Source organism: Vidua chalybeata, chromosome 6 (assembly GCF_026979565.1).
Source record: "Vidua chalybeata isolate OUT-0048 chromosome 6, bVidCha1 merged haplotype, whole genome shotgun sequence".
In the NCBI taxonomy this organism is placed as follows: Eukaryota; Metazoa; Chordata; class Aves; order Passeriformes; family Viduidae; genus Vidua; species Vidua chalybeata.
In genome coordinates, this window is record NC_071535.1 from 11,833,573 (window position 1) to 11,849,723 (window position 16,151).

General features: G+C 38.9%; 1 protein-coding gene across 2 annotated transcripts in view; it reads right to left on the reverse strand.

Annotated features, from left to right (window-relative positions):
• Window positions 1–16,044, reverse strand: part of WDR25 (WD repeat domain 25) — a 60,310-nt gene extending 44,266 nt beyond the window's left edge. The window contains exons 1-2 of one of the 2 annotated variants that reach the window (XM_053946606.1): window positions 15,957–16,044; window positions 12,727–12,887 (exon numbers count right to left, since the gene is read on the reverse strand). In XM_053946606.1, coding sequence (XP_053802581.1) covers window positions 12,727–12,828 — 102 coding nt within the window. In that variant the 5' untranslated portion in view covers window positions 12,829–12,887; window positions 15,957–16,044. Of the gene's footprint in view, window positions 1–12,126; window positions 12,888–15,956 lie in introns of both variants that reach the window. The other variant, XM_053946605.1, reaches the window with a different exon arrangement.
• Between the last annotated feature and the right edge of the window lie 107 nt (window positions 16,045–16,151).

Genomic DNA, 16,151 nt, shown 5'->3' on the forward strand with positions numbered 1-16,151 from the left:
AAACCATTCTAAAATCCAAATTAAGTATCCTCTGAATTATTGCAGAGATTTGTACCAAAGAAGCCTAGAAATTAACACCCTATGTATTAGGTAGCACAAATGAAAAATCAGAAATTCTCAGCCAAAATATGAAATAGTTGAGCAAAGTCAGACCAAACAGCAAGACTCATACCAACAGAGACTTTGTTTGATGTTTTAGTCATCTGTATCAATCAACCTTTTTTAGCTAATTCCCACTATTTACAAGAGAGATGGGCTTACCAAATGCTGAGTAACACAGCAAGCTGACAAGGAAAGAAAAGAGAGAAAACAGGAAAATGAAAAGAGAACCACTATTTTTTACTCTGAAGACAGGCAACCTTTACATTACAACGCTCATAAAAAAAGCAATCTGTAAATAAGTGTATACATCCAGATATTTAAAATCATCAGTTATCAAGGACTCTATCCTTCTCAAGAGTAAAGTGTTTCTGCCATGCCATCAATCGTCATCTTTTAACCTAGTGTGTTCTTTATTGTGCAGAAAGATTCTGGGACAACTACGCCTGAAGCTAATCACAGGTTTTCCATAAACCATTGACTCTAAGGAATATGCTCATATAGATCACATCCTCAGTCAGCTAAAAGTTAGGAGAGTGACTAGGACCTTCTGTAGCTACAAAATAGCAATTGTACATTCATGCTGAGCAGACAGTGCAAGAGAGTAACTTCCCACACACACCAAAACAAAGTGAAGAATTCCCATCTAGTTTGCAGTTAACCTTTAAGTGTTTTGTGACTAATCACTGCACTATGGCTAACCCTGTGGATGTTCCTCAAATGGCAAGTTCCTGGAAAATGCAGAAGTGAAAAGAAGTTACAATATCCTCACAAATCAGCTAGTGACTCAAGCTATCGTTTGTTCTAAAATATGAAAAATCAGAATTATTTTAGCATAGCAAATATACTTAAATCCCCACCCCTGCTGTACACTACATATCCACAGAAATGTACTTCAGATATATTAGCTACTTCACACACAGCAGTGGGTGTGTTTGGGATGACATGGTTCAAGCAGAGCAGTTTGACGCACATGTTCAAGTAATTCAAGAGAAACATACATTTAATGACAGGTAGTTATTAAGAATTGCTTTTAAACCACTAAATTCCCTACTGTTGCCCCTGTGTGGGAGAAGAACACGGCATAAATTTGGCAGCTTCTCATCAACTTCAGAATGCAATGTAGTGTGTGTAGTATTGTGTTAAGAATAACATATGTGCTCACAACACCTAAAAGCACAAACCCACTAGTGGTTACTAGCAGACAGCACTCATGTCTAGAAAACTCATCAGCAATCAAGATCTTACCAGCAGGAAAAGGAGAACTTCAAATGTATTGCAGCTCTCCAGGAGATAATTAGCTAAATTACTATAGCCATTTATTAAATAATCTGGTTTCCCCTTCATCTCTATGAATCATATTCATTAGCATCAATCACTTCTTCAAGTCACAAACATTTATGCTCTATTAAAAGCAGGGATTCCTCACAAGTGCTAGACACCTCAATTTCAGACTTACAGAACTTTGGAAGCAAATTGCCTTAAGTATCCTCAGTTCCTACAGGTAAGGAAGGACTGGCTACTTTCACAAGCATATCTCACAGACACTTGCACAAATTTGGAGCATCCATTATTGGTGTAAGAAGCACTGTTCTATTCAGAACACAAATCTTAGCAACTGCACTCCCAGCTTCTGAAACACTGTGTGTCAACTCCTGCTGGCCTGTGACTAATTTCTGAAAACAAGAGAGAGAATATCACCATAGACAAACTCCTTTTAGTTTTATGGGGTTTTTTCTTAAGCTTCATTTAAACAGTAGCTATCAAAATTCAAATCATAGCTGTTTGTAGTGTACTTCAATACTATCACACTTTTTAATATAAAATTGCCAATCAGTTAAGGCTACTCATGTGCTTTACAGCTTTATATTGATCTATGTACATATATAAAACAGACACCATCAGACACCATATTCTTCACACAGTCAATAAACAAAGTACAAACAAAACAAACAAAAAGGAGCAATGAAAACTGTCTCATTCTTGCACATTATCCAGTGGGAGCACCCGGCACAGCAGGGACAACAGCTATGGACAAGTTCTGGTGACCCAACCATCAGATGAGTGGTGGCTGCTCTTCAGGACAACAGAGCTGGACACTGCCAGCTGTGCAACCACTGACAGGGTATTTGTGCAATGGCACAGAGTAACCCATCACTGCTGCACGTCTAAAAATAAAAATAATGGTAGACAGTTGTACTTAGGGACTCATTTCTATTTGAAAGAAATTACCTAATCCAAATTTTCAGGCAAATTCTGTCCATCCCAAATGCTAACCAGGTGATATTCTTATTTTAAGAAGTAGTTTTCAGAGTCTTACTGCCCACCCTGATTTGGAATAATATCTGAGGCAGTACACAGTTAGTGATTTAGAACAGCTATCTGAAAACCTGAGCTTTAATGAATCTTGTATTTATCAGTCAGCCTGGGCCAGTTACATTTTCTTTACAACTTCATTCTTTCAACTAAAAAATAAACCATTTATTATTCCCAAGGCTATTGAGAATGTTAATAACTGGGGGAGGAAAAAAATCAAAACACAAACAAAAACAAAGATAAAAACCAAAAAAATCAAAACAAAATATTAAAGATCCTCCTCTCTGGAAAATATAGATGCAGTCCTAAACCCACTGATGTCAGTGACATAACCCAGTATTAAACATGAAAACTAGTTATTTAATTATGGAAATAAACTAATAATTATGTCAAGCAGCTACGTGTTTTGCTAGCAATGAGGACATTTTAACTAGCACCATTTCAGTACCAGCAAGCAGAGTAAGATTGAACTACCTAATTAATTTTAATTTCTTCTGCATTGTTAACATAGTGTAGCTTTAACATGTTTATATGACTATGTCAGCCCTAAGCACCTGCACCCCTAACTCCCATGCTTTCCATAGAAAACCAGCTGTGTCCCTCCCTTAGTAGATAAAAATACAAAATTCCATGCACTAGTCACAATGTTCAGAATGAGAAAAAATCTTTTTAAAAGTAAATTATAATTTTGAAAGAGGCAAAGAGACCAGAGAAAAGGACAGATTCCTAATTCTGACTTCAGGAAGCAAGGTGTTACACAGCTGGCAAAGGCACAACACACAGGCTCCTGAAGTCTTCACTATCATGCCCAGTGTTCTTAATCCACCAACCAAAAGAAACATGTGAGAAAGGCAGAAGTTTTTTATAATATTTACAGGTATGTCCTATAAGAAAAACAGCAGTTTTATTAAATATAATATAAAATAAAGCCTCCACAAGCACAGTGAAGGTAAAGATCAGCCTTAACAATCTAACCAGCCTGTCACCCAGCATGCACGAGTTGGAAAACAAACCCAGCAGAATTCCACACCAGCCACTAAATGCTTTTTCTTTGAAGAGACATAATTACTGCCATGAAACATGATATGTATGATAAAGGACTGTAAGTCATTAGTTCCATAGTAATGAAGCAAGTTCTTTGATGAACAAGGGATTTTCTAATGTTTCTTTTAAAGGGAATTTATAACCAGTTGTTTTTATAGAATAAATACATAGCAAAGGCATCAATTAAATTCTTTCAACAAGGCTTCATCCAAAGATCAAGTGTCAGTAATCTTTGGTACATTCACTGGTACTATGACCTTAAAGATGCAGCTATATGACACATGCTAAAAATAAAATCTGCTTTAAAAAAAGCAAGGACATGAACACAGTGAAAAGAATAGAAACTTCAGGAAAACTCTTTTTAGCCCTGATGCCAGATAAATCCTACACAAGTAATCTCTCTATAGAACCTGAAAAAGTAGAGCAAAATTTCTCAAAAAGTTGTTTCCTTGACAACATTGACAAACCAAGAAGGGTAAGGAATTAAAGTCATAAGATGCCTTGTGGCTTTGTTAGCAGATTTTTTAAATATATAGCAGCATGCAAGATGCAGCTATAAAGCCAGATTTCTAGAAAAGAAGGAAAGTTAGATTGGTGCTATTTATATTTTCAAACAACAAAAATATTCAGAATTTCTTAACTGTTACAAAAAAATTGATACTCCCATAATCTATTACAGTCACTTAAGAAATTCAAACTACTCTAGCTCATTTTTTTCCCAAGTACCAAAACCTTCACTTTTTCACCAGCAATCTTACTGACATGCCCAGAATGGAGACAACACCATCACACATCTGTCCCATTCTCGGGGTCTGTCTCTGTGGTGTCAGGATGACCCCAAGATTGTAAAAATCCTTTTTCTCCCAGCCCGAGCAGCCAAAGAAGAAGTCTGGAATGCATAGGGTCCGCTTCTCAAGGTTGTTTATTTTTCCTTATCTATAACATTCTTTCTCTGACCTGCCGAGCTCCATCTAGCAAGGAGGCCATGGCAGTCTGCATCCTGCCTGGGGCAGTGTGTACATTTTATACTAGAAATTACGTGTAGTATGTGTACAATAATGTGCCAATATCTATCATTTATGTTAGACAGTGTGTCTCTACCTTAAACCAATAGAAAAGTGTCACCATCACACCAAGACATGGAGGACAAGAAGAAGGAGAAGAAGGAAGGTCAGGACACGCCCAAATCCCTCCATCTCATCTCCTGAACCCCTTATTTTAAAAACTCCAAAATTCCACTTTTTCACCCTGTCTTAATTCAACTATTACACTACTCAAACCCTTTTGGCTTGTAATTCCTGATACAAAGTTGGCAGCTTTTCCCACAGGCTAAAAGCAAAGCCACAGGTGTTTTTGACTTCATGCCAAGGTCTCCGAGCCCCCTGCCAGGGTCTTGAGACAGCCAGGGCAGCCAGAGGGATGTCCTGGACTCCGACATCCCATCTCAGGTGACATTCTGCCATTAGACTGCACTGCAGCTGCCCACCCAGGTCCTGGGTGTAAGTGGAGAGCTTACCTCAGGACATTACCAGTTCAGCTGCTTTAGAGGCACTGCCCCACTGACATCCCTAGCCCTGACTCTGCCCTGGCAGGAGCACAAGGTTGCTTTCTTCTCTGCTATTTCAGAGACACAGTAAACAACTGGAAGAGCTCCCAGTAGAAAGGAAGTGCAGAGCTCACCCATTCGGGAGAGATGGGTTGCTAAGCAAAAAGTCAGATAAACACTTTAAATTCCTCATACTTCTGCAAATAATGATACAAGTAACCAAAACTCTTTTTAGGTAACATGAGAGAACAGAATTCTTTCTTCCACATCACTTTTAAGGATATTTAGAAGTCAGTCTCCACGTTTTTGGATTTCCACAGAAAAAAGGTTTGTGAAATAATACTGTCACAACAACCATGTTATCCTGTACATCTCACCTGTGGCCACTTTGCACCTGTTGATCAGTGTCAACCAAATTTCACAGAAGGCCTCAGTGTTTTATCCTCCAGGCTTAATCATGCTAAGCAGCTGAATAAAAGACACTGCAGAAGTTCCAGAGAAAGAAATTGAAGAGGATTTCTAGTCAGACTCAAAATGACAGACAGCAACTTCCCTGCTCTTGGAAGAACTTTTATTTTCAAAATATTTCTTTATATAATTCCCAATTTATTTTTGCAGGGGCAAGGGGGAACACAGGCATAGTAGCTACACTGTGAAATATCCATCCCACTCTTCTCCCCCACAGCCACATCCTCTCACACAGCCACAAAGCAGTCAAAAAATGTTTCACAAGAACACTGGGGGTATCACTCCTGCATTCTTTAAGGAAATCCTAAGTCAGAAGTCATTTCCAAGTGGAAAAAACTCATGGCATCACAAAGCTAAAAACCTCACCCAGAAGCTGAGAGGTTCACTGCATTTTTGCCCTCCCCCTTTTCCTCAAATGTCAGTCTTCATACAAGTGTTAAGATAAATTTTAATCCAAAGTAGTACTGAATTTAGTTCCTGTTAGTGCAGAAGGAAAGAAACAATGGCTTATCAAACCCTATAGAGATGAGGATGGTGCTATTTATACTCAAAGAAACATACTCCTTTGAAAAAATCCTTTGAGGCCTAAGAGTGTGTCAAACACTCAGAACATAATAAAAACTATACAAGTCATCTCCAGCTGTGGATTCTGAAAAAGTGAACAAAGGCATTACAAGGATTTCTGTTTCCTTGACAACTGCATCACTGGAAACAAGGAAATAATTAAAAAAATATATCTCTCTAACAGCAATCTCTAAACATTATCAAGGTACTAAAATGCCAAATGTGAAACAACTCTTACCCACACAAACCTTTGGGATGAAGAGACCAAAATTCACCACTTTCATGAACCGTTCTTTGCTGATATGTGTCGCCAGCTTCTGCAGAACAATTGTGAGAGCTATCTATTATATCCTGACCTGGATTATCATCTACCCATGGCACAGCCAGAAGCTTTCACTGATGGTCAAATACATTCCTTCCTGCATGATGTTCCTTTTCTTACAAAAATAAGCATTATGGAACATACTTCTCATTGAAGTGTATGAATAATATGAATAAGTGTATGAATAATTTTGTTAGAAGATGATCATCTTCTATACCAAAAAGGTATAGAAGAGGTATACCAAAAAGGTTGGTATAGCCACACATGTGCCTATCACATAAGTGTACTGCAACCTTAATAATCAGCAATCTTAAAGTCACTGGAAAAAATATGCACAGTTCTAAACAGACAAGGGAAGAAGGCCAGAACCTTCATAAAGAAATGTCTGCTTCAGTATTTCTGCTAATTTCAGCCTCTTCAACAAGAAAACAATGGGTTTGTTCCCACATCTAAGTAAGCAGCACACAATATCCAGAATATGAACATTTCCTTGTCACTTCCAAGATAATGGGGAGAACTATTTGTTATTTTTAATATACAGTATTAAAAATGTATCAACAGAAATCTTCAAAATATTTCAAACGAAGAACATATGTATCAAATATGATGACTTCCCAATTTGTCACCTACAGTTAAAGGAATTTTGCCACAATTAGATTTTTAAAATCAATCTAAGAGTTGCCCTACTTGAGGTACTAGCAGCATGATAGCTAATTCTGCTTAGTGAACAGTTTGAATCCAGCCTAGCTGTGACAGGGCTACAGCCATCTGACAGCTATGCCTGAGTGTACAGGAAATATGCTGGCAGTTTAAATGTATTCCTTAATAAACAGACACGCCTGTGATAGAACAAGAAACACTGTCTATTCCAAGTGAATTGTGTACAGAATGGTTGAAAGCAGAAATATTAGATCTTGTTACTCTGAGACAGGGTAATGGCCAATATCTAGGAAATTTGTGTTGTCACTCTCTGTGCCACACACAGTTTATGGATTGAGGCTATCATCTTCTATCATTCAATCCAATACAACAGGATCAAGAATAACAAAATTCCTGGAATACTCTACTGTGCTATCCTAACAGACACAAAATCACAAAATAATAAAATACTTTGAAAGCATAATTGAAAATTGTATTTCTTGTGGCATTTGACACACTCCAGGAACCAAAATCCGTACATTAAATTTAATGAGTATGAGTAACATACCACTCCAAATCTAATGATCACAAAAGAGTCTCAGAAGACTGGAGAAGTATCTGGAAGAAATCTCTTGAGGTAGCAAGTTAAAAAGATTAACTACTTAGGAGCTCAGAAATCCCAACTTGAAAATAAGCACAGACCAGAAGAGGACTTAAAGGCATCACAAACCTTTGACTTGTTCTTCTTTACTCATCCACTTAGAGACTGACCCCTGGTCTGAACCAGAATGGTTGTTATGTTCTAAATCATGGGAAGTCAGCAATGCCCCTGTTCAAGAGGCTTATATTATTAAACTCATTTTAAAAAAATTTACTTTACTTGTATCAATAGAGCTGTGGTGAAATGACTATTCAACTAGGCCAGTAGGGAACAAAATATATAAGAAAAACTTGCAACAAGGTATTAGAACACAAAGTGCTATTAATATATATTTTGCATACTCTAGAATTGCAGCACTTTCTTTCCTTGATCTTGTTTAACAATGGAAAGTGAAAGTGCTGAAAATTAAGAAATCCTCTGCAACAAACATAACACCTGCTGTGATGCTCTAAATAAAATATGAGAAACACAAAATTAACAGCTAGCAGTTGATTATATAAAGATGTTACCTTGAGTTAATTTTAAGGCAAACTAGGAAATACAGAATAAAGGCATAGGATGCTGAAGTTATGAACAATTTTTAAAAAGGTAAGTCCAGCACCAGTAACTAGTGAAAATGTTAACATTTGTGTGGCTCTGTGTAATGACAAGATCTCCCAAATAAAAGACTGACAATGTGAATGCAGCCTTGTGGTTTCTGCAATTGATAACAAGACACAACTTGTTAATGTTTTCTGCTACCAAAGGCAAAAAGTTGTATTCAATGGCAATCTGTCATTCTGGGTTCTGTATTTGGGGTTCTAAACCAGAAATACATAAACAAGGTCTGATGTTCAGAAAGCATTGAATATCCACACTATGGGAACCAGGCACCTTTAACAGCACCAATAACTCTCAAAATTTATGCAAAAAAAAACCCCAAAAAAAACAGTAGATGAGATATTAAAATAATGAACACTATTTTGGCGTTTAAGTAGGAAAACCCAAAAATGGCACTAGATGCCTAAAATTCATTTACAGCAGCTATTCAAACAGAAGGTAGAGAAGGGTTATTCAAAGAAAACTAATTTCATCAGTTCAGACAACAATGTTTCACAGTCCTTAAAATACATACATAAGCTAAAAACACAAGCCGCTCACAATACCGTTACAGTGTAACTGTGAAGAGCAACACTGCCACAGTAAGAGCTCCCCATTCCCTACAAATTTTAAATTTAGCATTAAATATTCTTCTATTAATGCTCCAGATTGGAGAACGGGGGATAATTTGCAATACCTATCACTTCCCAGATGAGGTTATATCTTATTTTCAGGTCTCTCCAAAAACTCAGGGGTTTTCTTATACATTTAGCAACACATGCAGAAACTTGTAACTTTGATCTTTCAACACACAACAGAGAGGCAAATATTAAAGTTTTGGAGCCTTCAGAGGCAGTTTAGTTCCCATGCCTTTCTAACACGCTGAGGTGCCCCATCTGCTGGCATGAGTGTTACTCTAAAGAATTCTGCCCCTGAGCTGAAAACTGATGCTTTTTCCAACTTCACCACTCGAAGGTGACAAACACTGTTTGAGGTGTTTTAAAAGCAGCAATACAAAGGAAATCAGATCAAATACTTCTAAATAAAACCATAAAATGCAAGTTATTTTCACTAGATCCTTCCAATGATCCTCCAGCTCTAGGTTATTCTTCAGTCAACAGAAAATGAAAACATCAACTCATTTATTGTAAATACTTTAGCACGACTTACACTGATTCAGGTTAAAGTGCACTTTTTAACCTGAGAGAACATAAATGGAAGACTGTTCTTTTCTCCTGATTTAAACAGGATATATACGCATACTTAAAAAGTAAAAAAACCACATAATCAGGTCCATATACACATTTTAGACATACATCTGTGTGACATGAATGACTCAGTCATCAAAATTTAGACAGAAATAAAAAAATTTTGATCACTAAGGTAAGTAACGCAAGTGTTTCTTCCTTCTCTATGCCAAGTTAAAAAAAAAAAAATCAAATCCTTTCCCACAAAGGAAAATTCTTAGTTTGTGATGAAAGATGAAGTTATTAAGAGGAAATTATAAGAACAGATAAAATATTAAAAAGTGGCTAAATATTACACAAATTGAGTACAACTATAGAGCTCTGGTTCAAGCACCACTTAAACTACCACAGTCATCTCAACTTAGAATACTCAGTTCTGAGAAATCCCCACTAATATTGGACTCTTCAAAATATAAATGTCTTAATGCATAGGCTGGGTGTAAGGACGGAATCCAAGACATTTACTCTTAAAAACAGTCACAGTCATTCCTGTGACTAACTGCAAGTACAGAGTTTTGACGGTCTGAATTGTCTCTTCTCTCTGATCATAAAGAGATTTTAGGCTTTTAACTGTGCTTTGAGTTTTACCCAAATCAGATGTTGAAAGTAAATCATGCAAACATCCTGAGTGTCTGCATATTCCCATTAGAGGGAAAGAGGACACACATCCACTGCCTGGATTTAAATGAGCAATTCTAAGCAGGTGTTTTGGGGAAAAAAAATACAATTTGTGTGAAGTTAAAAGGATGAGGAAAAAGACCTGCATTATAAATGAATTGTTTTATGCCTGTACCGGAAAATTGACAACTTCAAGCAACAGTAGAGAGCCAAAATCAATTCCCAGAAGGTAAAGCAGTGCTGCCACAGTCACCGGGGATTTATGTGCTCGTGATCCCAGACAGGGAGGGAATCTGGGAGCCTAACACCCAGTGAATCCTCGGTGTCACCGCGCCCTCTGCTGCCCAGGACAGCCAGCGTGAAAGGGCGCGACAGCGACGAGGTTCCCTAAGAAATAACAGGAGGGCGCGTCCATAGCTGGCTGCCTCCCTGCGAGCTGCCCTCCAGAACACAAAGTGTGGTTTCAGATACTTCCTAAGAGCTACGTTATTCCTTCATTTATTTTTTAGACCCGCATGCTCGGAAGTGTTGCCAACACTAGTACAGTTCATTTATATTGAATTTCCAAGGTTTGGGGGACCTAAAATAGTCAGATATCTTCAAAAAATGGCTTTACTGTTAATGACTGCTTCCAAGCAGGCATGGTAATTAACACTGATTCAGAAAAATAATTTTTCTTTATGCTCAGAAGACAAACCAGACTGGCCATTATTTCAACATTTTAATAATTTTATATTGCAGCAACAACTTAAGATTTTAGATTTTTATACAAAATTCAACACATCCATAACTTCACTTGTCAGTAGTACAAATGAGGCTCTGGAACAGTCAATAAACATTAAGCAGACGATGTGACAATTTAAGACAAAAGGTCAAATTCAGACATCCAGAGGTCAGTATTGTACAAGCTAAATTTACATTGCTGCTTAACAGAAACATCCATCAGCACTTTTTGCATATCTTAGCCTTTTACTTCTAAGTCTGTTCTTCAAGCAAAAGCCACGATATAACAAATATAATAAAGATGACTTGCAAGGAGAAACAAAGGTACTTTTTTTCCTACATTTAATGTTTAAGAAAAAGAGGTTTCAAAATCCTGGTAAAGGAGAACTATGTTGGTATGCTGGTACAAGGGATGCTCTTCTTAAGATTTACTAAAATCCTACATTTTAGAAGCAGGAAAATAATTGTGCCTGCCATGGTAAATACATGTTAGATGCGATAATGCATGTCTTCCACCAGAAACGACACTTTCTGTGCATTCTTATCAAAGCTATGTTCCTGTGCAAGGTCACTTAAGAAGACTATTATTTGAACCCAGGGGCACAATCAGCCCTATTATATCTGGGAAAGCATATGCCCATTACCCATTTTAAAAACAAAAGCCTCATTGGACTGACTAAATTACCAAGGAACTGAAGACAAATTCATTAAAGCTAGGAGGAAAACTCACTCTGAGTATTGAGCAATTAACCCTTAAAAGAAATTAAAGTGGGAAGACCCCTTAGATCATGACAAGACACAGTTCTGAGATACCAAATCCATCTGACCTGATCTACTTCCCCCAGCAGATGTCACACGGGCCTGTCAGAATTATTAAAAATATTATTCCAGTGTTGGTTGTTAGTTGCTTAATGACTCATGGCAGAATCTCTGTGCATACCCTAGTGCTCATGGCCATTGTGATAAAACACTGATAGAGATCATGAGGAATGACCTAGCAGAAATCTAACTTCTTAAGGTCTAAAACACTGACATGACTAAAATTAAAAAAAAAAAATTAGAAATAAAAAAAAAAAAATTAAAAACCCCACCAAATTCCAAGCTAATGGAACTAACTGTGGGTATAGTGAAGACTTAGGCTGCAAGTTTATAATAATCTTATAAAGCAGCTCCTCAAATTCTGAGTATATTGGAACTGTTAAATGCACACAAGCAAGGATGTTATTTCCAGAAGAGCATTGTTTAATAAAACATTTTGAAGTCTGATGATTGAGCCACCAAGCATCTTGCTTTACATTACCTTGACTGTTTTGTCCATAGAAGCTGAGAGAAGCATGTGACTTTGTTCCCGTACAGGACACCACTGGATTTCATTAACAGGGCCGCTGTGTTTAGACATGTAAAATATCAAGCTTTTAGGAACTTCAGTTACTTTATATTTAGATCCCAAATATGGTTTAATTAATTCAGAGATCTTTCTCAAAGTCTGCTCTCCTGATACACTTAACTCAACATCACAGTCTGAGCTACCTCTCTGGTCAGGTTCTTTTTCAGGCTTACTGGAATTTTCTTGACGGAATCGTTTAGGGATGTATGGTCTAATTCCTTTGATGGCAGTAGTGCTGTCTTTATGTGTTCTCTTCTGGGAAATGCCATTTCCAGAATTTGTTGAAGAGCTTGAAGCCTGTTCATAGTTTCTGTAAGCCACAGATAATGCAGCATGGCCAGAGTACACCCTCTGACAATAAGGAGGTGCCAAGTCAGTGTTGTTATTCTGTGCATAATGCTCAGGGGGATCTTCACAAACCGTGCTCCTGCCAGATCTGCCAGTGCTCCCAGCAGGGTGCATTTCATGTGTAGATTTTGTACTACCAGGTGCAAAGTGCTGAACACAACTCACAGGAGAACTCAGCTGGTTTGTCTGTCTGCCAGAAGCATCAGGGGCTTCAGTCTTTCCAGTTTCTGTCTCGGAGTCTGAATCTTCGTAAGCAACCAAACTCATTATGGCTAGACACAGCAGACTCCAGAGATCTCAATGCTGCAATCCTCCAAAATTATGATCTAAAACAAAGAATTGATCATTCAGAGCACAATTAATTACAGAGTCTACAATTTGAGTAACTTAGGGATATAAATATGCCTTTCTTAAAAAAAAAATCAAAACTCTTATTTCTGTTTATTAATGGAATTTATTATAACACACTGTACATTCTATTAAGCAACACGATTTGCCTCCAAGACCCTTGCATACATTTTTAATGCATTGCAGAGGTGTATTTGCATACCACAAAACAATGACAATGAGGATGAGAAGGAAAACAACCTTATAATATAAACACAGCAAATTACTTTGCCTTAATTCCAGCATTACATCCACACACACACAGAGAAAAAATTAATTAATTATGTAGTGGTTTTGTACATTTATAAGAATACAAATACTACAACTGTTTTGGAGTCAGTCTAACAATATCTATTTCTTAACACTACAGATGACTTGAAAGAAGTGTGTAGGGGTTCAACTGGCAGTTAAAGTGTAAACACATTTTTGACCCCCTCAGCAGCCTTGCAGTATGAGGAAATTTTCCAATTATATCCATAGAGCATGTTCCACACAGCCTTTAGTTTTACAGATTAAATATGCCAAAAACTACACTGAATTCACTATTTGCATTTACTTACAGAAAAATGAGAGCATAGATGCCTCAACTGTGAAATAAGTTTTTTTCAATATGTCCAGGAGAAAGAAATCTCATGTCAAGACTGCACATGTAACATGCAAAATAATTCACCCTCACAATAATCCCATCAAGATTTTTCCAACAATTTGTATGGGGTATGTGCAGTATAGAGTTAACTACATTCAAACAACTGATATGTCTGCAAAGAAATATTTCAGCCTCTGTTGTTTAAAGGCAAGAAGTATTGGTAAGATTGACTAAATGTGATATTTTATTACTACTTTGTCCCCTTGCCAAGCTGCTACCACTCATTACACTGAAGAGATTTAACCCACAACACTTTCAAATAGGCTGTTGAAATTCTTGGTTCAAGTCAGCAAATAAATTGCCCTCAAAAGCATCTTGATGGTAACGGGGAACACATGAAAGTCAGTATCTTCATAAGCATTTGCAGAATTGACACCACAAATGCAGGCACACCACAAATGTAGGCCCTACAAATACTTCTGCAGAAGCAGGACTCTGGAACTTGCAAAAATTACTCATTTAACTTCAGAATTGGATCTATTTGAATCAAAACAACTGTGTTTCACATAACCTACAGAAGTGTTACATGCCTCTAGATTCTGTTATCAAATTTCTAAGCACAGATCCAGAAGATAGGTACTTATTAAGATACACACATTCATCATCACAGATCCTTCCCACGGTAAGTGATCAAGACATTTAACTGGAACAAGGTGACCAATATTTGAGCACATAAAAGCAACAAGATCTCCCTCTAGAGGACATTTTGTCATTATCTGAAGTTTAAGACAGCTATAAGTGACAGCAAAGAAGAGCAAGGAAAAAATCTTTTTTTAATAATACAGCTTCATTTATTCCAACAGTATTTCATTAAACAATGTCAAGGGAAAACAAAAGTAGTGTTTCATGAAAACTTAACTAACAAATCAATTCAAAAACAGTAAATTGAAGCTCCTAGCAGTAAATTGAAACATCAAATAAATAGGAGCTTTGAAGGGCTTCACTTCAGTAATTGTATCAAGTGGTTACTGTTTGTATTGCAGTGCTAAACACATTTCCCAGACAAATGCATCATGTCCAGAGAACAAATACAGTAAGAAGCTGACCTCTGGCTAAAAGCTATAAACTAGGATACACAAGTGGATTGGGTTAGACTTATAAAGTTACTTTAGTTTGTTTTAACAAAAAAAAAAAAAAAAAAAAAAAAAAAAAAAAAACCAAGCTGAAATTCAGAAGTGCCTTGCAAACACAAGGTTAAAAATGTTTCCCATGAGATACTTGGAAGAAACTGTCCCATTAGATTTGGTCAGCATAAACCCATCCCACCACACCCATCACCCATAAACCTGTATTTTTGCAACAACAAAGCATCTCTCTCATCTAAACACTTCCCATCAACTTTTCTTTTTAAAGAACCACCCAGAGCCACTGCCCTAACCGAAGAAAAATGGGGGGTCGGGGGGAACCACAATGTACTTGGCTGCAACCATCCTGCAACTAAACTGAGTTCATGCACGATGTGATGTGCAATGCATTGAGCTAAAACAGAAGTTTGCAGCGTTTTGGTTTTCCTCGGCTTCCACAAGACTGATTTATCTGAAGGCATGGAAGAAGAGTGTTGAGCCTGAGGGGCGCAGTGCCCGCGGATGCCAGCAGAGGTGTGACAAGGCACAGAGCCCCGCAGGTCGCTCACGGCGGGGCCCGGGGCGGTCAGACGGGAGGGGAGGCACAGCCCCACAGCCCCGAGGGGGAAAGAACAAGCTACTGGAGAGGGTTCAGTGGAGGCCACAAAGATGATGAGGGGTCTGGAGCATCTCTCTTATGAGAGACCGTGGGAAACGTGTTTAGTCTGGAGAACAGAGGGGATCGCATCAGTCCATACAAACGTCTCAAAGGCGGGGACCAGAGGATGGTGCCAGGCTCTTTCGGTGGTGCCCAGCGACAGGACGAGGAACAAGGGCCATAAACTAAAACACAAGTTCCACCTCAACGCGAGGAATCGCTTCTTTTCATGGAGGGTGGCAGACATTGGGACACGCTGCTCAGTGAAGGCGCCGATTCTCCCTGTCCGGAGACATTCAGCACCCACCGGGCGCGTCACTGTGTAACCTGCTCTGGGTGACCCTGCCCGGGCAGAGGGTTGGCCTGGATAACCTCCAGAGAGCCCTTCAGCCCTAAGGCCTCTGCAAACACCCGGCCCGCTCCAGTCCCCCCGGAGCAGCCCCACCCGAGCAAGAGGGTCCCGGGAGAGCCCCGGCAACTGAGGCCGGCTCCTTCCCTCTCCCGCAGAGCCGCTGCCTCTCTCCAGAACCCTGGGCACCGAGATCACCCGTGGTGCCGGGACAAGGTCCCCCGGCCCCGTTCCGATTCCCGGTCCCATTCCCGGTCCCATTCCCGCGGTACCGCCGCTCCCGGAACTCACCTGCCGGCCGCCGCCGCGCCGTTTCTAAAAACGCGCCGGGTGAAAGCAAGGCAGTCCAGTCAAACAGTTCCGCGTATCGTAGCCCCCGCGCTGGAGCCGCGTGTCGGGAAGGGCAGGGGTCAGACCGCGGCTCCCTGAGCGGGCAGAAGTCCTCTTCCGCCGCTGCGAGCGGAATGGAGAGCGCTCCTCGGGCTG